This window comes from Telmatherina bonti (assembly GCF_933228915.1).
Source record: "Telmatherina bonti genome assembly, chromosome: 12".
Taxonomy (NCBI): domain Eukaryota; kingdom Metazoa; phylum Chordata; class Actinopteri; order Atheriniformes; family Telmatherinidae; genus Telmatherina; species Telmatherina bonti.
This window is the reverse complement of record NC_136610.1, coordinates 23665863-23691483: the sequence shown is the minus strand read 5'-3', so window position 1 is coordinate 23691483 and position 25621 is coordinate 23665863. Positions and strand designations below refer to the sequence as shown.

Genomic DNA, 25621 nt, shown 5'->3' with positions numbered 1-25621 from the left:
TCCATCACAAAGTCCCAGGAACACACACACGACCACCAGTCCATTGAACACAGAACACTGAGGAATCATTATGGACATCAGACCCAGAGCTATAAAGGACACCACCTGTAAGAGATAGGAAGAGCCCCCTTAATAAGCTTCCCTTGATGCAATTCTTTCTACTCCAGAAGAATCTTATAAACAAACTGGATTTTAGCTACTTCCTGTGTTTGATTTCATTAAATGTAACACAAGCACTAAACACAGTGAGCAGAGTGTATATGACACATTAATAGATGGTTTGTTTTCAAACCAAACTTAAACATTACATTCTAATAAAATGTAAGAGGCCAACTTAAAAGCTGCATAAGCCCGAGTTGGCAGGAGACTTGTGCAACCACTTCACAGGCCTATGCTGAAAACTTACATGTAGAAGATATTCTATATTCTCACATTCTTAAAAAGATTTGTTGTTGTGTTTACTACTTTTATTTATGGCAAAAAAATGTTGTCCAAACAAAATCTGTTGTTGTTGTTGTTAGACTGACAAGTGAGAATGATTATTCTGGCTAACACAGCCATGAAATCATTTGTGTGTTTATATGAACACACCAGGGAGAAAAAACAAACCCTGTTTGAATTTCTCAGCTGGGCTTTACCCCCTTCTAACTTTTCAGAAGTGAACCATCCCTGACACTATCCCACCATGTCATTCTTTGGAAAGAGTAAAGCGGCTTGTCAACCTGAAGTAGTAAAGCTGTTTTCACAAAGAAACAACAGAGAAGTTCAGGAGATTTTGGACTGGACTTTTTGCACAGTTCCTGTATACACATGCACTTCCCAGCGGAAAACAAGCTCTAACAGTATGAAACCTGAGGGAGAGGGGGTACATGGGAACGTCGGCCTAAATGTGGCAGGATGTGATGAACAAGTTTGCTGTGTAAGTTTCATGTCAAAACAGCTAGATGCAAGGCTACTTGCTTGTTTTCCAGCTTATATAAATACAACACATCTGCAAAATTTACAACCAAGTTAAAAGCAAGATACAGGTCACAGGAAAGAGCATAAGGCAGCAACTCTAACCAGCATGCACAGTCGGTTAATGGCCCAGAAAATGAGCTGCTATGTACATACCTTACAGATATTCCAACAGAGAACTGGGTGTTTAGTCTTAGCAGCAAGTCTGGAGTGAATGCTGCAGATGTTTGCATCCTCATATCACTCCAGACAATGTCTAGAACATAACAGAACCGCAGTACGTGTGGAAATAGTTGAAGTTTGTGGTAAGTCTGCAATCGACTTGTGTTTAAAATATATTCTCTGATTCAAAAAAAGGAAAATAAGTTCACCCAAGTGATACAAAATAATTCTTGACACACTTGGTTTTACAGAAACATGGTGTACACATGAAACACAAGCAAACACAGAGAATTCACTTATGTATCAGCCATTCTCTCACCTGCATGTAGATCTTCCGCAGACCACGGATGTGGTCTCCGATCTTGCCGAAAGCAAGGCGCCCCACCCCGGATGAAGCTCCAATGCAGACCAGGAGCACCCATTCTTTGTCTGTCTCCTTGTACTGCTCCTTTGCAAAGTTGATCTAAGAAACACAAAAATACAGACCTAATTGCTTTATTTGTACAGATGAGTCATTTTAACATGTAACACAGCCACATTTTTTGTTTTTTCCTTTCTTTGTTTTGCCCATCACTTCAAAGTAGTCAAGTCACCTTTTTGATGGAATGAAGGAATGCTTCATACATGACCCCAAATCTAGGTTATACAGCAACAAAATATCTTTATCCACACACCTTTTGGAACAGCAGGATAGTAAGACCCAACACATATACGTCAGACTCTCGAACTCCCCTCAGTCATGAACTAAAAATCAAATCCAAAACATGAAACCACCCTCTGAAGTCTTTTCCTGAGTCTCCTGGTCCTTGTGAAATATTTGCTCTGCTTTGAAGAGCTCTGCACTCATCAATGGCCATAGGATAGGCATGTTTAGGAATACAGAGAGGCCATACAGGAGAGGTTTCCTGAGGTGGCTGATCCAATACAAAGACCGGGGCTGTGTTTAGATCTGGGCTCGGGCCTGAAACAACAGGCCTGACAGAGGGAGGCCGGAGCTGGAACGTCCGACATCTGGATAGAGGGAGATCAACTTCTCAGCTCAATGTTGCAGCTTTACCCTTCATCTTCATCCATCACTTTCTCACTATCTCACATCAAAGTGAAGTTCAGATTTTGTATTCCTACCATGCTGCCGTACTACCATTACACAGATGTAAAATGAGTTTCTTTCACCATGACATCAAATTCTACTGAATAGTAAGCCCTTTTTTTTTTTTTTTTTTAAAATAAAAGATAAAGCAAGTCAAGTTCCTTATTTTTTTATTATATTTTTTAAATATGCTTTAAATTCTTTGAAATATTGTAATGGAAAAACAGAGGTTCTTTCTGAAAACATCATAAATACTTTGTCTCCCTCCCAGCTACTAGAGGGGCATGTCACGCAGCTTGCAAGATGAGCCCCAGCAAGGTAATGAAACATAAATGCTGTTTTACACCAAAACTTTTTTTTTAAACATAAGTATAATCACTAAAACAAGCTAACTAAAAACAAAAAAAAAAAAGCTTTCAGTTCAACAGATGTCAGTCCCAAACAACAGAACTTATTAACATGCTAAATTTATAAATCTTTTATTTTTAGTTGTAAACAGGAAGTAAATGTGAGTTTCGGTAAATAAATGACAACAGCAATCATGACATCCTCATGGAAATTCAAGATGTTCACCTGGGTGTTGTGTTTCTCATCTGTGCCATAAAACGTCGATGAATACCCACAAGTTCTGCAGTCATTTGATGTGGCACTCGATGCCTATTAATCGCTTTTCCTTAGCCAGATGTTAGGTGGTATCGTGTTTCTTTAAACAACATGAAGGACACGCAACGTCTAACTAATTTCAAGGTAAAATTAATGTTTAACACTAATTTAGTTTAAGACCAATTAAGAAATATTCCTCTAAATTAATACAAATATTATGGCTGTCATCATGAACCAATGATGTTCCCTTCGGTTTTACTTTTTTTTTTCCTCAAACAAAATCTAAACAGCAGATGTGTGCTGTAGCAGGAAAAAAGTTTAGAAACCTTTCTCAACCTTTCTATGGTCATGCTTAATATGTTTGTGAAAAAAACTGTTCTGAGTTTGTGATGACAAACAAGTTACATCTTTCCATTCATCTATCCCACTAACCACTGAATAGTTAAGCACACAGACCTTTGTTTTTACACAGAGAACTCTAAACTTAAAAAAGAAAAAACCTATTCCATGACAATGTAGGTTAAAAACAAGCAAACAAGGAGATGTTCTTACCAGATGGACGTATGGTACAAAGTAGCCCAACACGGCTGTAGCAACTCCAAATGCCCACACTCGGTATGTCACGATATGAAACACACGCAGGTTGAAGTACTTCCTAACGCTGGCGATTCCCCTGCTCCACTTGCTCCCACCTTGAGCAGTAGCCTGGGTTTGGGATTCAGCAGGACCAGGCCCCATGCCTGGTGGGCCCATGCCTCCCCCAGCTGGGAGCAAAGGTTTGAATGTTAATGCCAGCAAGGCCTGGACTAGCATGAAGAGGCTGAGGATTTGGAAGGTTCTGCTGAGGCCTAGAGGTTCAACTACTTTATCAAGTAAAACAGTTAGACCCATGGAGAAAAGGCTGGCCCCTGCTGTCACCACACCGTTGGCCAGACCGAGACGCTGGCGGAAGTAGTGACCAAGGATGACCAATGTGGGCTGGAAGGCAAAGGAAGAGCCGCAGCCGAACAATATGCCATATGTGAAGTAACGAAGGATCAATGAGCTGCAAAGGAAAAGAAAGACAATATGAGGGCAGAGTGTAAATAGAGACTTTTTTAAACTAACTAGTTACTTCTTTATACCTTACACCACAGGAAGTTATGAAGATAATGAAACTCATTTTTAAAAGACTCGTGCTGGAGAGAAATTATGCAATTTTCCAATTAGTTATTTTTTTCATATAGCTTTTTGTTTTGCTCCAAGTGGAGCTGCACATCTTTATGAACAGCTCAGCTAAAAGCCTGAAGATTGCTGACCAATCATCTGTGTGAACTGCAATAAAAACAAAGAAATCACTGTTTATCAGTTGTCTTTTTATTTAATTTAACTATGTTAGGACTGCAAAGTCAAGAAAGAGAGTTCATGATTTTAGTTTTGACATTTTGCTGAGGGCTTTCAAACATTGCATGTATCATACTATATTCAGGTGTTGATAGTATATGACACAGCTATCGAGTGTGTCTTACTTTGCAAATGACGTACTGAGTAGCCCTATAAAAGCCAATGCCGCCCCACTCACAGCCGTCTTCCTGCAGCCAAAGTGGTCCGTAAACATGCTGACCACAGGGGAACAGAAGAAGATCATGCCCATGGCCAGGGCCCCGACCCAGGCTGAATAAAGCACAAAAAAGATAATCATTATAAGAAGTATGTGGAAACTGCGTGTGTTTTGGCTATCAGCTAAAGTAAACAGGACCGTGTTTGTGCACAGAGCAAAGATCAGAGTGTTTGTAACATGAAATTGTCCGTTTGTGATTTAACATATACGCTACATTCACTCACTGCCATAGTACTCAGAACTGACTTTAAAAAAATGACTACAAATGGTGTTTGAATACAACAGGCCAAAGCATTTTGATAATGAACCCCCTCATATGACTCAGCAGTTTTATAGTCATGCAACTCTAATGTGTATCATATCTAATTTGAAATTAGGCAAATATTCTAATGTAATATCATTTTACAGCAATTATTGTCGAGAAAATACATCCCTAAATCACTATGTAAATGTGTCCCTGCACTTGTATGTAATTTTTTGATAGTTTCAAGCTGTATAGACATGACATGCCACAACAGAAGCACAAATCAAAGGGGAATCAATGCATCATGACAAATGATTCATGTAAACTGCCTTGCAGGCATTGCTTATCTCCAACATAAGCATCTCACTGTCACACAAAAGTACCATTAGCACAAATGCTGGAAAAACTACAAGTTTCTGCATGCATATCACCAGTTTCTTTGGAAACTTTCCTTTGTGTTTTCACTCACCAAGATTACTTACCATCATAATGAATGTACGTTAGTCTGATCTTTATTGTACTTACAAAGTGTGGATCAGACAGTGCATGAGATGTCTCACAGTGATTAGGTAGGTCAGAATGTAATTCTGGCCTGCTGTGAAGTATTAACCCCAGCGTTAATGCATAATGAGCCAAAATGCTCCAACAGACACTGTGTACCCTGTAGAGCAAACAAACACATGCCTGGATCAAGTCTCCAAGGGAGCAAAGGTAGTTTTATGTCTGCCATAGTGTCTGAGCTGTGGGCCACACTAATCCTAGAGCTGAATGGGAGTGAAACCCTAGAGACAGGTTACTGGACTCATTTGACTATTTAAAACACGCATTACACAAACACCCACATACACTTTGAGTGACACATAAGTTCTACGGTTCTGTGCATTTGGCACTGTGGAGCTTAACTTGACATGACACAAGATACAATGCAAAAGCCAGCTGGTACGTTACATAAACCAGAACTCAAGTTCAAATGCTACAATCTGGCCATGTTTTCATTTCTCTGATAGAACAGAGAAATTTCTGTTTTATTTTAAATGAACTTCCATTACTTTATTAGCTAAAGATTTTTTGTGTATTTACACAGGGATTTTAAGCCACACTTGCAATGATGACACATTTCAGACTGGAAGGCATTCTTTCCATCACTCCAGTCCACCGATTGTCTCTCGGGTTGAAGTCTGGACTCCGACAGATACTGTTATCTACCAAGCATTTCATTATCACTTTGGCTTAATGTTTTGGTTCAGGCCCAAAATTTCTGCAGTATTATCCAATGTTTAACTTACCACAATCTTACTACGTCCAACTTCAAGTGCTTAATACTGTTCTAATTATGGCATAAAGATTTACTTATATGTATCATTACATTATCATCAAAGATACCACACTGATATTGCAAAACAGCTAAGCAACTAAAACAATACTGGCTTTCCAAGCTACTGAGCTTTTTCCAGAGGTGTCCAGCTCCGGTCCTCGAGGGCCAGAATCCTGCAGGTTTTCTATGTATCCCTGCTCAGACACACCTGATTCAAATTAATTAGTAGTAGAGCTTAATCAGTTGTGCACGTCATTGGCTGTTTGATCCATTTAGTGGAAGCTAGATGTGTTGGAACAGGAATACATGGGAAACCTGCAGGACAGCGGCCCTCAAGGACCGACTTTGGACACCCCTGTATCAAGCATACACATAGCTTTCATTTTAGGAACAATGAATAACATAATGTTATGAAGTTTGCACATTTGTGCGTAGGAAAATGCATTGGATTGAGACTTGGATCACAGATATTCTATATTAACCTGTTGGCATCAGATATGACGAATAAATATATATTGTATTCAGCCTACTTTTGAAGTACCTACATGTTATACAGTAATGGAAAGCTGAGAATTTTCAGATGTATACCAGTTCAGACTACAATTATAACTGCAGATTCAGTAAACAACTATTTCTGACCAGTCACTAACGCAATTCATCTCTTATCTGGTACACACTGGGTCCATGATCCAAACAAAAGCTGTTATAGGCTAAATTATCGGGATTTTTCAGGGGTTAAATATCCTCAACCAATTTTAGAGACAGGAAAAAAATCTTTAAACATACCTATTAAAGAGGCAACACACTGATGTGAGAACCAAAGGGTTAGCTGACTAAGGCTTGTGTCCATATAGGACTTTTCTCTCTGTGTCTTTTTCAGTATACTCCAATCACAACAAACAGAGAGCTTATTTCTAGAAGTCAATTGCTTGAGCTCTGAATGGTATTGGTTAGTATTGTACTGTTGGAACTAGGGCTGGGCGATATGACCTTTTAGTAATATCCCGATATTTTTATGGCATGTCACGATATACGATATATATCTCGATATTTACCTTAGCCTTGAATTAATGCTTTGGTGCATACAATCACATCAGTAAGATGATTTTGTGTCTCCATTAAAACATAATTGTTCATACTGCATTAAGATATGCTGATTTTAAACATTTATGCCAAAAGGATGAAATTGTAACCAAGCAAACTGATCAAAACCGCATTTATTGAACAGTTAAAGCAGTGGCAGAAACATGTCATTTTAAAACAAAATAAAGTGCCTTTGCATGATGTAATAAATGCAACGTATGAAAATACGTGCTCTAGGGGGAGACTTTTCAAATGATGAACTATTATAAGGCTTTGCTTTATGGATACGTTTTTGAGTTGTCGTGTTTTTTTTTTTTTTTTAATCGCAGAGTTTAGCATAGAAATCAGTCTAATAATACAGGCAGAATGTCCTCGTATCGTCTCCAATAAACGGCTTCAGCCAGCTTTTAATTCAGGATTTGATTCCCACTGCTTTCTGTACTTTCTAGAGACATGACGAGCTAGATAAATATGCTTGTGTCACACACACAGTGGATGAGGTGAGTAAGTGACAGAGGCTGTGAATGTAATCAAATAGAATTAATTATTTTTGCGTGACGTGAAAAACTTTGCAATTTACATCCCACTCTGTAATCCAGAGCGGGATCAGTGGCGGATTTGGCTGTTCATTGTGACTGTAGGTGGAGTCGTGCAGGTGTCCTCTCTGCTCCTCTGACTGGCTGCAGCTGCAGCCGGAGCGACTGAGTGCTTTAGGACGGGGAGAGACTCTCGTTCTGACAATAACTTTACAATATGCGCTTTAAAGTTAGTCGCCAAAACACCAGGAAAGTCTCCAAAAGTTGCTAGATTTGTCGCTAGTCGCATTTCACAAAAAGTCGCCAAATTTAACGAGAAAGTTGCCAAGTTGGCAACAACGGCTACACACTGCCTCTCATGACGTAGCACGTAGCTCACATTATGTACGTAAGTAGGTGCGCTTGCTTTAACTCTCTCTGCAAAGCGGTGCAGAGTTGAGGAGGAGTGAGAAAACCCCACCCACAGCTAAAAACAACTGCGTGACAACAGGATACTCGAATATGACGTATATAGGCATTTTCTATATCGCACAGGGGACTAGCCACGATATCTCGAGTATATTCGATATATCGCCCAGCCCTAGTTGGAACCATGCACCGAAATGGTGCTCAAATAGGTGCAGATCCAACAGTGTTGGTTATGACGTAATTTAGAAAACTGGATGCCTGATGCTTGCACAGGTTACAATGCACCGACTGAACAAAAGGATTACCATATGTAAACTCTCTATAGGACCCTTTTACAACAACAAAATGAAATTTGGGAGCCAGAAATGTTTGTAAATGAAATTTATTTTTTGTTTTGATTATTGGTTTGATTTGTTTGTTTTGTATTAGTTTGAATCACAATGATCATGGTTTTAGATTGGTCACGTGTGTGGGCAGTTGTTCTCTATTTTCACTTAAGAAACCTGTGTGGCTGTGTTGACAGCCATCTTTTTAGTTCAATTCAATTCAATTCAATTCAATTCAACTTTATTTGTAAGCGCCACTTCACAACAATGTTGTGGGCACTTTACATACATGAATCAACATACACATCATTTCAAGCCAATTCATTCATGTCCTAATATAGAAACCAACTGATTGCATCGAGTCATGACTTCGATCAAATCCCCCATCCTGAGCATACAATTGTTGTGAATTATTTTCTTTGCTTTTGGATTAAGTTAGTGCTGGTTGTATTGAGTCAATTTGCTATTTTTGTAATAACATTATGAAAGGCACCCTTTGGATCTCAGCTGATTCATTGGCACGCCAGACAAAAGGGAAAACCACAACCTCAGCCTCTCTTTTTGTGGTTCGGAAGTCACTATACAAGTGAACAATAAAGATAAAATAAGCTAAATCAAGCCTGAAGATCTCATTGAAAATGTAATTTTGGGAGCATTTCTGATGAGTTCAGAGACAAGGTATTGCTGAGCAGAGCTCACATAGAAGAAAGCTCCAGAGTAGAAGCTACGAAACTGAAATCTTTCTTTTCAGTTACGGATTGATGCAAGGGAGAGAAGGAAGGCCTTTAGCTGAGATTGGTGCAAGGGATATGGCTGAGAATGCAAAAGAGAGAAGGCTGTATTTTTGCATTAAGGTCTGACAAGAACTGGGGGACTAGGCAACTGAGGAATTTATCGGTGAGAAAAAAAATCCTGAAGGTGATGCATGACTTGACCAAAGGCCAGAGGAGATTTATGAGGATGGGGGTGATGTTACCAGTGCTTTATGTATGTTAAGAGTTCTGGACATACTAAATCCTATCCAGGACTTTACTAGAAATCTGTAACAAATAACCAATGCAGTAATTTAGCTGGGTGGTTATGAAGGTATGGGTGAGAGTCAGTGAGTGACGGTCGTTATCGACATATGTTTTTAGGTGGAAAACATGCTCCGTTGGTGATAGACTTTATATGACCCTGGAATGAAAGCCTGGAATCCAGCGCAACACCCAGCTTACATACATCTAGGGATTTGGAGACCAAGAACAAGCCTCAATAACAATAAATAGAGTAAAAACTGAAACCATGCCACAGGATGATTTATATAGGGCTTGACCACATGTCACAAAATGGACTGACTGGGATTATCAACCGATGGATCAAGCAATCACAGCACTATCCCGCAAGATTCACACATGCACATCAATGCATCCGCTGTCTTGCTTCTCATTCACTTTAAATTTAGAACAAATACCTTTGTTCTCTGGATATTTTGCTTTGTTTTGTTAGGAAAACTTGTGGTGACCATAGAAATGCTTTCACACATCATTTCCAAATGAATTACGCCTTGTGATGCCTCGAGTCATGGTTATGGTTCGATACTGTGCAATTACGATAAGCAGTCACGATAGTAGCACACCAAATGCAGAACAAACAACAAATCACCAAAATTAAGAATTTTTACGACCAGTTGACACAACAACAAGGAACAAGGTGCATCAGGTATTGTAGTGTTAATTTCAGCTCACAATGGACATAAATAGAACTTAAGTATTGCCCCACTAACATTAATTAACTAAACAATTAAAGCTAACATACTTGTTTAAATATTCGAAGAGAATAAAAACCAAACATATGTTAAAATTCTTCACAATTTCCATTCCATTCTTGCAAAACACTCCAACAACAACCACCATTACAAGAAAAGCTCTGTGTGTAAATGAAACTGTAGTATTTTCATGAGAGGGGATTTACTCTAAACACTTTCAAAACAAAAAATAAAAGGAAAACAGTGAGCAAAAGTCAAGCAGTTGAAAAAGTCTGTTTTGTCTGTGTTCATGTATGTTGTGTGTGTAGTGTGGTTAAAAGCTTCTCTGTGTAAGTAATAAATGCACTCTGACAGTGAGATCCTATAGGACCCATCTGTACATAAAATAAACAAGCATCTTGTGGCAGACATACAACTGTATTTTACACCTCAGAAATTAACCTATGTTTATTTTGAATTATGCAGTCTTGTTTTCTTATAAAGAGTATAATCCAGCTAAATTAAATATTATATAATAGTTTTCACATACAGGGGTAAAATTAAATTGAAAGGATTATAAATATAAATTATATATTATAAATTATAAATTTGCTGTCATTGATCTATGCAATATGCAGACATACTGCTGAATACTCACAAACAACCTGCATGCCAAACCAGCAAATGTTTCTGCTGCTGGGAGTCTTTCATGCCAACAAGGTCCTCTGAGCCCTCCCATAACATCTTTGAAGTTGAAATGTGCATCACCTCATACAGGAAAAAAAAAGAGTTAAGTTAAGGCAAAGAGCTATGCTTGTTTGAGGTCAGCAACAGTAAAGCTTGGCACTGGACTTGAAGTAATGTGGGTAACTGCCAGATTTCTCATCCATATCAGTTGGTCCCATTGTTTTACAAAGTAAAGTTTGTTCTGTGGATTACCCAGAATCAGAAAAAACATTGCTACAAAAAAAGACGTGTTACTGCCCACTTTGTTTTCATTCCTTTGATTTGTGCCAATCGTACTTCAAGCAGAAAACTTAGAATTAGTGATGTTTTAGTTCAAATGTGAAGTGCCAAAACAATAAAAAACACTTTGCTCTCTACATGCTCTTTAACTGCACTGTTTGTGGCTAATGCAGACACGAGGAAATACTCCTTTCACAAAACAATGCAAACAGAGTGTGGTCCAAAATGTTTTGAGTTCTCACTATAAAAGAAACAATAGCTATACATATTTTTGGACTATTAACGGAAACAAAAAGACACAGGACCATAGACTTGATATGGAAGCCAATTCCCTCAAGGCAACATGAAATGCCTTTTGCAGGTGGTGAAGCTGGAAAATACATCGTTATATGACATTCAACCTATTTTTGGATGAAAATAACAGATATTAAAGAATGCTATTATATGGTAATGTTTAGCTCCACTGGCTGAGCAACTTTTCCATATACACGGGCTACAAATGCTCCATGAAGCCAGCTTAGGTTCATTTCAAGACCTGGGGCCAGTTGTTGCATGTCATTCTCTGCTCGCTCCCACCCTTATCCTGTTAAACTACTGTCAAAGACACAAGTTGGAGACCAAAGAAATCAATTAATATTTACAGACATTAGATTTAGCACTTTGTATGCTTTTATAATGTACCGATGAACAAAACAAGAGGTAGCTTCCCTTTTGTGATATACTGTTGACATGCAGCAAGGTGATGATTTCCTCCTTTTTACCAGAACCAATAAGCTGAGGCTTACATGGTTTAAATCATTATATTTTGTTTTATCTAAAAAAAATATATATATACAATAATTTACCAGATTTTCATTCATTCATTCATTTTCTATAAAAAAAAACTTCCAGTTCAGGGTTGGGGGAAACTAGAGCCTATCCCTCCTGTCAGCATGTGAGAGGCATTTGACAGGTTACTAGTCTACTGTAGGGTCCCTATAAAATTCTTGTAAAAAAAATAATCACAATGAAGCACAGAATATACTGTATGTTAAACTATCACATTTCAATATTTTCCTAATTCATAAAAGAAAACTTCATGTCTAGAACATGTCAGGCAGAAAAGAACTTGAAAATGTAGTGGTACTAATTTTAAAAAAAAAAAAAAAGGGATGGAGGAACATTGCTATAACCAATTAGTTTAACTGGTATAACCTCGGGTGAAGAGGGGGGCGGAGCTGTCAACTGATCACCACCTGGTGGTGAGTTGGCTCAGATGGTGGGGGAGGAAGCCGGTCAGAGCTGGCAGGCCCAAACGTGTTGTGAGGGTCTGCTGGGAACGTCTGGCTGAGTCCCCTGTCAGAGCGAGCTTCAACTCCCACCTTCAGCAGAGCTTCGAACATGTCCCGAGTGAGGCGGGGGACATTGAGTCCGAATGGGCTGTGTTCTGTGCCTCTATTGCTGAGGCGGCCAGCCGGAGCTGTGGCTGCAAGGTCGTTGGTGCCTGTCGTGGCGGTAATCCCAGGACTCGTTGGTGGACACCAGCAGTGAGGGATGCCGTCAAGCTGAAGAAGGAGTCCTATCGGGCCTTCTTGGCCTGTGGGACTCTGGAGGCAGCTGATGGGTACCGACGGGCTAAGCGGCATGCGGCTTCGGCCGTTGCCGAGGCAAAAACTCGGGCATGGGAGGAGTTCGGCGAGGCCATGGAGAAAGACTTCCGGATGGCTTCGAGGAGATTCTGGTCCACCATCCGGCGGCTCAGGGGGGGGGAAGCAGTGCTCCATCAATACTGTGTACAGTGGAGATGGGGTGCTGCTGACCTCAACTCGGGACGTTGTGGGTCGGTGGAGGGAATACTTCGAAGACCTCCTCAATCCTACCAACACGTCTTCCCATGAGGGAGCAGAGCTGGTGGACTCAGGGGTGGACTCTCCTATCTCTGGGGCTGAAGTCGCTGAGGTGGTCAAAAAGCTCCTTGGCGGCAAGGCCCCGGGGGTGGATGAGATCCGCCCGGAGTTCCTTAAGGCTCTGGATGCTATGGGGCTGTCCTGGCTGACACGCCTCTGCAGCATCGCGTGGACATCGGGAGCAGTACCGCTGGATTGGCAGACTGGGGTGGTGGTCCCCCTTTTTAAGAAGGGGGACCGGAGGGTGTGTTCCAATTACAGGGGAATCACACTCCTCAGCCTCCCTGGTATCCGCCGGATAGTCGAATCCCGGATTGAGGAGGAGCAGTGTGGTTTTCGTCCTGGTCGCGGAACAGTGGACCAGCTCTATACCCTCTCTGGGGTCCTGGAGGGGGCATGGGAGTTTGCCCAACCAGTCTACATGTGCTTTGTGGACCTGGAGAAGGCATTCGACCGTGTCCCCCGGGGGCTCCTGTGGGGGGTACTCCGGGAGTATGGGGTACCGGACCCCCTTGTACGAGCTGTCCGGTCCCTGTACGACAGGTGTCAGAGCTTGGTCCGCATTGCCGGTAGTAAGTCGGATTCATTTCCGGTGAGGGTTGGACTCCGCCAAGGCTGCCCTTTATCACCGATTCTGTTCATAACTTATATGGACAGAATTTCTAGGCGCAGCTGAGGGGTTGAGGGGATCCGACTTGGTGGCCTCAGGATTGGGTCCCTGCTTTTTGCGGATGACGTGGTCCTGTTGGCTTCATCTGGTCGTGATCTCCAGCTCTCGCTTGAGCGATTCGCGGCCGAGTGTGAAGCGGCTGGGATGAGAATCAGCACCTCAAAATCTGAGACCATGGTCCTCAGCCGGAATAGGGTGGATTGCCCTCTCCGGGTCGGGAGTCAGGTCCTGCCTCAAGTGGAGGAGTTTAAATATCTCGGGGTCTTGTTCACGAGTGAGGGAAGGATGGAGCGTGAGATCCACAGACGGATCGGTGCGGCGTCTGCAGTAATGCGGGCTCTGCGCCGGTCTGTCGTGGTGAAGAAGGAGCTGAGCCAGAAGGCGAAGCTCTCGATTTATCAGTCGATCTACGTTCCTACCCTCACCTATGGTCATGAGCTGTGGGTCGTGACCGAAAGAACGAGATCTCGTATACAGGCGGCTGAAATGAGTTTCCTCCGCAGGGTGGCCGGGCTCTCCCTTAGAGATAGGGTGAGGAGCTCAGTCATCTGGGAGGGGCTCAGAGTAGAGCCGCTGCTCCTTCGCATCGAGAGGAACCAGTTGAGGTGGCTCGGGCATCTGGTCAGGATGCCTCCTGGACGCCTCCCTGGTGAGGTGTTCCAAGCACGTCCCTCGGGGAGGAGACCCCGGGGAAGACCCAGGACACACTGGAGGGATTACATCTCTCGGCTGGCCTGGGAACGCCTCGGGATCCCCCCCACAGAGTTGGCAAATGTGGCTGGGGAGAGGGAAGTCTGGGCTTCCCTGCTTAGGCTGCTGCCCCCGCGACCCGACCCCGGATAAGCGGCAGAAGATGGATGGATGGATGGATGGATGGATGGGTATAACCTCAGACCCATAGTTGGGTATAAAAAAAAAGAGCACCTTAGAGAGGCAGGGTCTCAGAAGTAAAGATGAGGAGGCACTCGGTAGTTTGAAAAAAAAAAGCTTAAAAACTGAAGAAATTTTAAAATTATGTTCTTCAATGTAAAATGGTAAAGACTGAATATTTAGTTATCTGCAGTAACTAACATCATCACAAGATTAAGAGAATTTGAAGGCCTCATTGTGAGAACAGAACAAAACTGAAAATTAACAATGGATTTGTGCGATCTGAAGAATGAACTGCACTAAAAATAAGGGTGAAGGTTGCTGAAATCACAGCACTTCAAGAAATCATTGTCTGTTAGGACAGTTTGTGGAGCAATCAACATCTGGATGCAAAAGCTTCATCATGCAGAGAAAATCCATATATGAACATGATCCAGAAATTCCATCGCCTTCCTCGGTCAAAGCTTGGCTAAAATGAACTAAAACAAAGAGGAAAAATCTTTTACATTACAAAAAGAAAAACATAAACTAGAAATTCCTTTTGGAAAATATGGACACTTCATATTTTTGCTAAAAAGAAGAGGGACCATCCAGTTTTACATCAACCCTCAGTTCAAAAGCTTGATATGTCCTATGTGTGTGTGTGTGTGAAAAAGCTTGTGTCTTTCTTGTTTTAAATGTCTTGTTATCCACTGTTTGTTTTAATCCTTATGACTTGATTTTATCTTGTAAAGCACTTTGTGTTGCCCATGGCATGAAAAGTGCTCAAGAAATAAAGTTTGATTTGATTTGATTTGATAGTACAGAGACACATCTATATGGAACCGACATCTTGAATGTCTTGAGAGGCACCATTGAAACTGAAAGGTTTTAGAGCAACACATGCCCCCACCATAGACTGTATATAAAAAGATGGATGGAGATTCCGTGACGTCACCCATAGATTTCTGAAGAGCTCAATTGAAGCTCGGTGGGTGGTTCCTACCATTGCCATCTTGGCAGAGGCATGCGTGCCGTCTCGCCCAAAAATACAAATATGGGCAAAGAGGTAGAGCTGAGAAGGGGGATGTGAGCGTCATGGTGGATGATTTACATCGAGCGATCTGTAGCTAAGAGCAAACCGAGCTAACCCAGAGATAACAGGTGCTAACCAGCTAATGGCGGTAAGCGGGCTAAAGCTAAGTCACGTTGTTAACCGGCAAAAAACCACGGTTGTTCTACGTTCTTCTTACTTGAAGCATGAGGTTGAGTACCTGTAAGTCAAAAGGACACGCCCCTAAATATGCATAACTTCGAGATTAAATTACTTTTAAATGAGTGAGTTAGAAAAAAATTCACTCCTCCCACAGTTGTCATGAAGGTAAACCTGACCTATTAAACCTAAAATGGATTTTTGAACCAGGCTGTCAACATGTTTATTTCTGCTGTGAAGTTGGCCTTTTTGACATGGAAGACTATCGGGATTGGCTCTGTTTTGCAGCCCCTAGTGGATGATGGGGGAACTGCAGTTTTATGCACTTCCGCATAGGCTTCACTTTTAACCGCCGGAGGCTCCGTCCATCTTTAATATACGGTCTATGGTCCAGAAGCTTTGTTCAATGAATAACAATCCTAAACCTTGGTTTATAACATTTGCAATTCCTTGTATCCTGTTTTTAATTTGCATCCTACAAAGTACCAACTATTTAGGAACAACTGTTGTATTTCTTTAAATTGAGAGGTTTTGATTATATACTTTCCCAACTGCAAGACCTGTGTACGAGTAGAGATTTGTCTGAATGCTCGATAAGCTTCCAAGCTTATCGGTCCTCAGCCGGTGATACTTGCTAATACACTAAGCTGTCATGACACTTTTACTCCCTGTATGGGTTACAAAGCAAAGAAAAAATCTGTGCGATACAAAATTTCTGTATTATAAACACAGCACAACAGAACAAGTTTAAAAGTAGCTTGAAGATATGCTGCCCAACTAGAGTCCTGTCAAATGCAGATCACTTGATGCTCTAAGATGTAAAAAATGAGCCCATATTCAGGCAACCTAATGAACAAGTAGCACAAAAAATAAAAAATAAAACTTTAAATTCAGAATCTCTCTGTTCATTTGTTTGTACCTGCTTATAAGCATGTGAAGCCACTGGAGATCAAACCTTAACCTAATCCCCTGCCCTCTGGAATGCTAAAAATGCCACAGTGCCAACCTAAATTTTCTGGCTGCCCTGGAGAAGTTGAAGAAATTCAAGATGCAAAAGTATAAAGCAGATCTACTGTACACAAAGCATGACATTCACTCCAATGGCTGGAAACGTTATTGTCGCAACAAAACATTTTGAAACCTTGATATAGCACTGATTCAGGTTTTATCTTAGTAAAGAAAAAAAAAACTGTTTTACCACTTAATGTGCAGCATAAGATACAGCTTTCTACACAAATATCACCAGTAGGAATTTGTGTTAAGTCTTAGGGCTCTAATGAGTGGTTGATTGGAAAACAAATAGCACCCCCCAATAGCAAAAATTACCAAAAATGATGTTGTTGTTGTTGTTGTTGTGTTTTAATTAATGGTGTGTGCCTTCTGGGGATGCCTCCAAGTAGCTATCAAGAGTGTTAAAGAATAACAAAACCCCTCTTGCCTGTGATGTTCTGAGTGTCTTAAAGTGTTTTACCCTGATAAAAGTTTAAAAGCTGACACTAATCTCTCTTTGGCCTTTAAGCAATGACAGCTGAATCTGTCTCAATGCAAAAGAAAAATGTTCTCATTAAATGACGAGGAAAGTGCTGTTTCCATCCTGCAAAATCCTTTCACATGGACTTCTGAGGTAACATTTTACCAAACTACAGCTGATGGCCAAGTCAAATAACACAGAGCAAGGACACATAAAGACTAACTGTGATGTGATTATACACATGAGCAGATGTTCTGAACATACTGAAGCAATTTTAGAAAATATCTAGAATACATCTCAATTTCTGACTAGTTCACTTCTATGTTAACACCCAAGACTGCATTAGCAGTGTTATTCTAAACAGCATAATTTGAATGTGTGTGTTTGAAAAAAAGAAAAATAAAGTGGCATAACTGTCTTAATATTCCTACATTTTTAAAGTAGTGTACGCGAAACTGTGTTGATGCATAAATGCTACAAACAAAGAGAAAAAATTCTTCTTATATATCAAGACAGCAGTATTTCTATTTTGTTTTTTAACAAGTAAACAGTTTTAAAGTCAACTAGAATTAAGTTCATATTGTTTAATTAATTCGTCAAGTCTGAAGTCAGATACAAAAAGGACCCAATGGGAATGCATGGCTTTTTGTTGTTTTTTTTCTCTCTTCATAATCCTCCTCCGGCTCCATTCCAGATTCAGATTCATGCAAAATAGATGAAAATCATGTCAGGCAGCAATGAAAAATGTATTTCTCACTTTGGTAGTCCCTTTCTTCAGCCCCTTCTCTTTCCCTGTTTTGCTATTCCTGCTGCAGCCGGCACGGTGAGCACCCGTGTGCAGTCACCTCACAAGAGGCTGAAACTCCCAACTGATTATGAAAGCAGCACATTTTTTTTTGTTTGTTTGCCATTTCAAAAGAATCACCTCTCAACATTTTCATATGTTCACTCCAGACATACTGTAATCATTCAAGAACAACAATGCCACTTGTGTTACACAACCCACTCACCTCATTCAGTTTACATTATTTTATCCTAAAATAACAACCCCCCCAAAAGCCTGGTATGCTCCCAGCAGTGACCCTCCTGAGGTATTTTTCAAAATCTCTTGTTTATCCCTGAAGGCTTATTAATAAAGATCCAGTCCAAATGAGCTCAGTAAAACCTAGTGGTAATCTCTCATAAACATTTAACTATAACCAGCCATTTTTTTTCTTTTATAGGTGAGAAGCAGTTGTGTTTGTAATGTTCTGCACCTATAAACTGAACTCTTACTTACTTCATTGTTCAAAATAAACTTTTATAACCAAGAACTATATCTCAATGTTGTCCTCTGTTGCTGAAAGGAAAAAGTCAGAACTCAGCCTACTGGCTTAATCCTTTTATATATAAGTACTACTAATAACTAAATCCTAGGATGAGATTAAAAACAGTCCAAAAGAGGGTAAACAGAATAAAAATACCTTGATAGCACGGCATTCCTTGCAACAAATGCTACCTCTGGCTTCAGCTGTCTGATGAAGAGCAGCACTCATCATAGTGAATCTGTTTTCAGACCAGCAAGTTTGTGGCTGTCAGACTTTGTACAACAAAAAAAATTGAAACTAATCTAAAGGCTGAATTAACAGCAGTTTCCTTAATATACTGTAAGGTGGAAAATGCTGTTAGAGAACCTATGTTCACATAAAAACAGACAAGAAGATTTTTTTCTTTTTTCATTTTCAAACTCCCCATTACTGTCCTCTCATTAGTAACAAAAACGGGGTGATTCTTGTCTAGTGGCTGTGGAAAATCAAAGAAAAAAATACCACCTTCTATTCCTACATGAGTCACCAGTACACTGTACTACATTCACTAGTTTCTTTATTTTAGAAAAATAATTAAATGAAAGGAGGAATCTAATCCTAAGAAACTCATAATGTCATAATTAATTTTGGATTGGCATGACAAACAACCCTAAAGTCAATATCCAGATAACAACGTGAAGTAGCGTAGGGGTGCAATGCAATGTCTGAGTTACAAACCTTCCATTTAATCTGTGATACTACAGCTGTTGTATTTTCTGATATAATACTAATCTCCTCCACTGTCATTGTTTTTCTCATTGACATCCCGTATATCCGGATGTTTTGTACAGCCTAAGTCCTCGTACATGCCCCCAAGAGGAATTATCAAATAACAGGTGCTGCACTCAGACAAGTATGTAAACACTTTAAAAAAGATTGCTATATGTGAACATGTTCCAGAGGTTAAAAAGCAGGTATATTTTTAGTACAGAAATCACAGTGGAGGAAAATATTCTTGGTATCACAGTGAAATAGTGTTAATGTCTGTGATTTTCACCTGTGCTTCATCATTCTTTATCATCATTTTTCAAACTTCTTAGTATTTGGGAATAAATTCTTTTTCATGCACTGTGAAGGTGATGTCCATGGACTTTCATGTGCTATCACAACAAAGTTCTGGAAGTCTTTGCTCTGTGGTTTTCTGAACTTAAGTTCACTTTACTGGGGTAAAAAAAAAAAAACCCTCAATAGTTGCATTTGTACAACATTAGAACTTTCTATGCTTATATTAAGTTTTATCTGCTCTTCATCCTGCCTTTGCATTTAAGTAAAAAAATAAAGTATTGATTACATCAGGAGAAAATGTGTAAGAAGAATTACTAGGGGATTGCTAGAGTAATTATAGGAAGTATGCAGCACTTTTTCAGGGTCCTGTGACTCCAGAAAGTAGTTGCAAATATTGCGCATACTTTAAATATATTAATGGGAGGCCATCTGTCATTCAAGACTAAGTTTAGTCTTCAGCTTGAACTCTGAGTTGACACGTGTCCAATTTTATCCTGACTGACGCATGTGTATTTTTCAGAATATATATATTTATATACATATACTCACACACACAATGTGCTATTAAAGTGGTGATACAATAAAAAATGAAACGTTTTATGGAGTTTATATTCATTCAAATGACAGCATAAATTTTTAACAGTCTGTTTTCCACATTTTTGTTCTTTGCTTTGGTGACCACACATGCATTTAGCAGCCACACATGCATCTTGGACCCATTGCACCCTGTCCACCTGTTGGTGTGTGCCGTCTCAGAGTCTGGTACTACTCACCCACTTTGAACTGAGACGTTTTGTCGTGCGGGTCTGTGTGCTCCTTCACCAGCATCATGTGCAGGATGCCAAAAGAGTTCTGAATCCCGAAGATTGAGCCATTGCACCAAGTTGCAGCAAAAACTACGACCCATCCCCAACCTCCTTCGGGTGGGACAAACCCGGCTACGGGGTCGTGATTCTCCATCTTAACACGACCATCAGGTTCGGGTCCCGGTGAAGGGGGTAGTTTGCAACCACCCTCGATCAGCTGAACAACGCCGTCCTCCTTCGAGATTTTACACCCGGGACTATCCGTGCTGCTATCTGGTTCTTGGGGAGCATCCGTCGGCTCCATCTGAGGATCTGCAGCCGGTTGCTCCGTCTGGGACTCTTCGCTGGACGGCAGTGCTGGATTGTATAACCCGTTGGTCCCCATGCTGTCTGGTCTGGAGGAGAGGTTACTGCGTGTTTTTGGTGAACATGCGTGGGATATAGGTCACTGACATAAGCGCTGCGATTTGAATAACAAATGTGATTGGCTATCTGTCAAACGTGCAAAACGGACTGTGTTTTATTGGCACAAAAGCCTCCTACACGATGCTCGAAGCCGAAGTCTGAGCGTTAACTTCAGCGAATAAACCCAAACCTGTCTGAAACTGGTCTGGGGGGTCTGTATTTCCAGGAATTCATCGGCCTATTCTTCCATTTAATCTGACCACGCGTTTCCAGGAACTGCCTATGGACACCCACACCATATATTTATTTACTCGTGCTGCCTGCCAGTTCGGTTCGTCCGCTCCACCTCGACAAAGTCGTCCTGTCACGCAGTCTGCAGCCGCCCTGCAACATCTCGCGGGCGGTGTTAAAAGAATTTATTTGCCGCTCGTCCTCTTTTCTCTGACATCGTTAAACGTTGTAAGTGTGATATAGGTAGGCCTGTGTGGGTCCCAGTGTTGGCTCTCAACTGTCAACACAGCTCCGGTCGTCATTCAACAGCTCACCCCCGCCTCCTCTTCCCTTCGCGGCGGATGGACGGTTAGAACCAATGGCGGAGCTTCGCTAAAGCCGTGAAACGAGTTTGTATTTCGTGTCTCTTTACGGAAATACCCGAGTGCTGGGACCGGACGAGTAACAACATCCTGTGACTAACCGTGACATCCGTTTCATCGGGCACTTTTATTTTATAGTATTTAGATTTAGTCAGTTTTGCTTGTCATTTTTCTGTAGCATTGAAGTTTGAGTTTCTTGAAACTGTATGCTACTGCTTATCTGGTAAATTTATCTTCAAATGCCAGGAAATGCAGACTTTTTTTTTTTTTATTTATTTTGAACATTTAAAAAAGTTGTTGAATATGCATTTTAAAGATGTATGATGTTATATGTTGTTGAAGGGGAGTGTTTTTCCTCATCTCCACATACAGAGAAGTGTTTGTTAGAAATTCATAACAACATAGCTTGTGCTTTGAATGTGAAAGAAAGCAGAGTTTGTGTTATTAATGACAGGGTAGTCATACTGTACAGAAAATATAAAAATAGAACTACTGAATATAAATACGAAAATATAGTTAAGTATACAACAACTGTAAATGGAAATCAGACTGATGGGATTCTTACTTTATCATATGAAACATTTTTGCTTTTAATGTTTAGTTTTTTATGGTTCTTAATACCATATAATGCTTTTAATGTGTTATGTAAAATACATAGAATTGTTCAATTCAACTTTATTTACAATATAAACAATGTTACAAAGTGCTTAACAGCAGATAATTGATAACAACAGTGAAACAACTTGATGCATGGACAACAACAAGAAACATAAAGAGTGTAAAGTTCACTTAAAAGTTCACAGTTTTGTAACTGGATTTAGTAGTATATTGCAAGGAACACCCCCAAAAATAATCTGGGACTCAAACCATTGATCTCCTGATTACTGGATGAGTCCCTTTACCTGCAAAACCACAGTTTCCCCAAACTGTCCTAGACCTTTATATGATTTTCCCCTTTGTAATTAAATGAATTACTTTGTTGTGCCATACAACGCACATCAAGAGAAATCTTCATTTGTTGTATCTCTACACTCATTTACACAGGGTTTTCCTTACATTTGTCACCCTCTGTGTGTTTAACATCATGCTGACATTTTCATTTTAAAATAATTAGCTTTAACATGATTTCACACAAGGTGCAGTGAAGAAATTTCAGAAAGTCAGTTCGTTAACTAATCTAGTAGACTGAAATGGACAGCCACCAAATAGGCTGGTCAAGAACTAAAGTTTGATTTTGCCCATTGATGTGCCATAACATTTCTTATGCATGGGATTCATGTGTCCAAGTGATAGCAAGCAACAATAGCAAGAGTTAACCACCAAGGGGAGCTGCAACTATGTTCAATTGCAGGGGCAAAATAAGTTACCGAACAGTTGATTGCCAGTTGTCTATCAATCATATATGACTAAGTTGAAAATAAATTGATAAATTAATATCCCACAGTAAAGAATACATTAGCCAATGTTTTGGTGCTGCAATCTTTTTAGGAAATAGTTTAATGATATTTCAAGTCATGGACAGGCAATAAACTAAGATGTTTATTTACAGAGAAAGTTCGCTTGATTCCACTGTGTGATCTTAATAACATGATTATCAATATACAGTATATGCTAGAGCAGTATATCGGCACTCTTCCTTTTGTGATTAAAAGATGTTTTATGGAAGAATCTATCCCATAGTCATTTTAATTCCATTAAATACAGCAGAAGGTTAGGAATCAAAATCCTGTAAATCTGCTGCCTGGAGACTGATTTTAAAACTGTCCAAACAGAATAAAACCATGTTACAATTCTTATGTGTTGATGATGTTGATCTCATGCTCTCATAAGAATTGATTCTAATCTGGCATAATCCACCGAATACGCTGCCGACATGCCCACTTTTTGTCAACAGATTTGTTTTGGTAACACATTATGGTGCTCCTGAGAGGCATTAACAGTTAAGAAATGTCAAAATGTGGCTTAATTATTTACATAGTGGTTTATAATACTTTGGAGATTCATTTTAGCGGTGTGGTGATTAAATTTCCCCATATTGATGCAGGTTCCTGATGATCCCAGACATACAAATTTCTTAAGTCTAATCAACTTAAATATAATTTGTAATTTGTAAAACCATTCTGCTGAAATGAATCTCATACATAATATCATCCATGATGGAAACAAATAAGCCATATTTTGATATTTCTTAACTGTCGATGTCTCTAGGGAGCACTGTAATGTGGTATAAGATTATATTGTGTATCAGATTACTAATTATACAAGGGGAAAATTCAGTAGTAAATACATTATTTATAGCATTACTAGAACACAGCATAGTTGTATGTCCTTATTGTGGCACGGAGAGGCTACATCACCAACACGCCTGTTTCCAATTAGCCTCTGGAGGATCACTTAGACTGCATGGGCTGTTCTGGCTCCATGAGCTCTTTAAGTTAAAATTAGCAACTCACTCAACCTCTGTTTGAGTCTAGTCATAATACTACTCTAGGATTCCTTCTAAATGAAGCAGAGGTCAAAGGTGACAGGAATCCAGCCAATGGTAGCGCTTCCTGTTTAATGGGAAATTGTTGAAATCCTCAGAGAGGTGTGGGTAGGAGAGGAATGAGGCCCACACATCTCTGAGTTTGATTAAGACGAATGAAACTTGAAAGAATGACTAAGTAATAAAGTAAAGGATTCTCGGTTTATGCTGTTCAACAAGAGGGGAATTCCATCCTTGTCTGGTTTTTTGTGTAGAAGAAATACGTGTTTTTTTTTTATCTGAAAAGAGATTTGAATTATCTGTTGAAATCATTGTGTGTTCATGGTGCAAAGATGCATGCAGGTTGTCTGACAAATGTTCAACTGCTTGCTCAAACTTGCTATGGTTGGAGAGGAATCTGCATCAACAAGCAAGTCATTATCTTAAGATGAATGACTCACACACAGTGGCTTCCTGTATTCCACAGGGAATTTAGGACTATAGTTTATTTAAACACAACATAATAGTAAGACACTCAAATCAGCAAATTAAATATAATTAAGTTTGTCCCTGTAGTAAATTTGCCAGCTTTAACTTAACTATCAAAGAGTTTACTTGTCATTATATGAGGGCATATTGGAAAACCAGTGTAGACAAAACAGTGGCCTTAGTCACAGTTACAATCCACTGACGTGTGTCTATGTTTGCTTTTACCTGAAAGGTGAATCCAGGCAATAATCTGGGAATTACACCCCTCCACATGATCATGAGTGTTACACAAAGGAATTTTTCACTGACACAACAGCGTATATCATTTGATGATTATGGTTACAATTCTGCTCCCACCGGCAATCTGTGTCCATGCGTAGGACCCTTCACCCTCCTTGTCTTCAGGGTTGGCTTTGTCGTTGTATGAATGTGAGCAAATGTTTGGCGATGGCAGGAGAAGCTGTTGGAATGGATTGGTGGCCATGTTTCTATAAACCTGCCCATGGCGGCTGTGTGCATTGGTGCCTGTTGTGGTGGTAATCCCTTGAACCTGTTGGTAGACACCAGTAGTGAAGGATGCCATAAAGCTGAAAAAGGGGACCTACTGGGCCTTTTTGGCCTGTGGGACTTTGGAGACAGCTGATGGGTATCGTCAGGTTAAGTGGAACGTGGCTTGTGTGGTTGCTGAGGCAAAAACTGGAGTATAGGAGGAGTTAGGCATGGTCAAATAGAATGATTTCCAGATGCCTTTGAGGAGATACTGGTCCACCATTTGGAGCTTCTTGAGGGGTAAGCAGTGCTCCTTTAACACTGTGTATAATGGTGATGGGGGGGCTACTGACCTTAGTATAGGACGTTTTGGGTCAGTGGAGGGAATACAGACTTCCTCAATCCCATCAACACATCTTCCAACGTGGAAGCAGAGAGGGGTGGGGGTTGTGGGCTCTCATATGTCCAGGGGTGAGTTCATTGAGCTGGTTAAAAAGTTCCTCAGTGCTGAGGCCCCAGGGGTGGATGAGATCTGCCCTGAATTTCTTAAGGATCTGGGTGTCTTTAGGGCTTTCCTGGCTTGATACAACTCTGCAGCATTGCTAGGACATCGGGGAAAGTAACTCAGAACTGGCAATCTGTTGTGGTGGTCCTCGTTTTCAAGAAGGGGGACTGGAGGGTGTGCTCCACCTTCAGAGAAATATCACTCTGCAACCTCTCTGATATGGTCTATTTAGGGTTCCTGGAGAGGAGGGCCGTCAGCTTGTTGATTCTCAGATAATATGGTTTTATTCATCATTGTAACAGCCTAAAAACGTGACTCTAAATGCCATCAAAACTTGGAATGTGAATTGAGTAAATCCATTGAAGCTGAAAAGAGGCTTCTGGGTACTTTTCCTCTGTGCCCAAGTGGTATTTA

The 25621-nt window shown here is 40.3% G+C and overlaps 1 protein-coding gene across 1 annotated transcript; it reads right to left on the bottom strand.

Moving 5' to 3' along the window:
- Positions 1-3: 3 nt before the first annotated feature.
- On the bottom strand, positions 4-20647 carry slc16a2 (solute carrier family 16 member 2; the record flags this gene model as incomplete). Its single annotated transcript, XM_079250102.1, has 5 exons — positions 4-105; positions 1439-1582; positions 3365-3857; positions 4321-4465; positions 20230-20647. Coding segments are annotated over 5 exons (1302 nt in total), but the record flags the coding sequence as incomplete, so codon positions are not given.
- Between the last annotated feature and the right edge of the window lie 4974 nt (positions 20648-25621).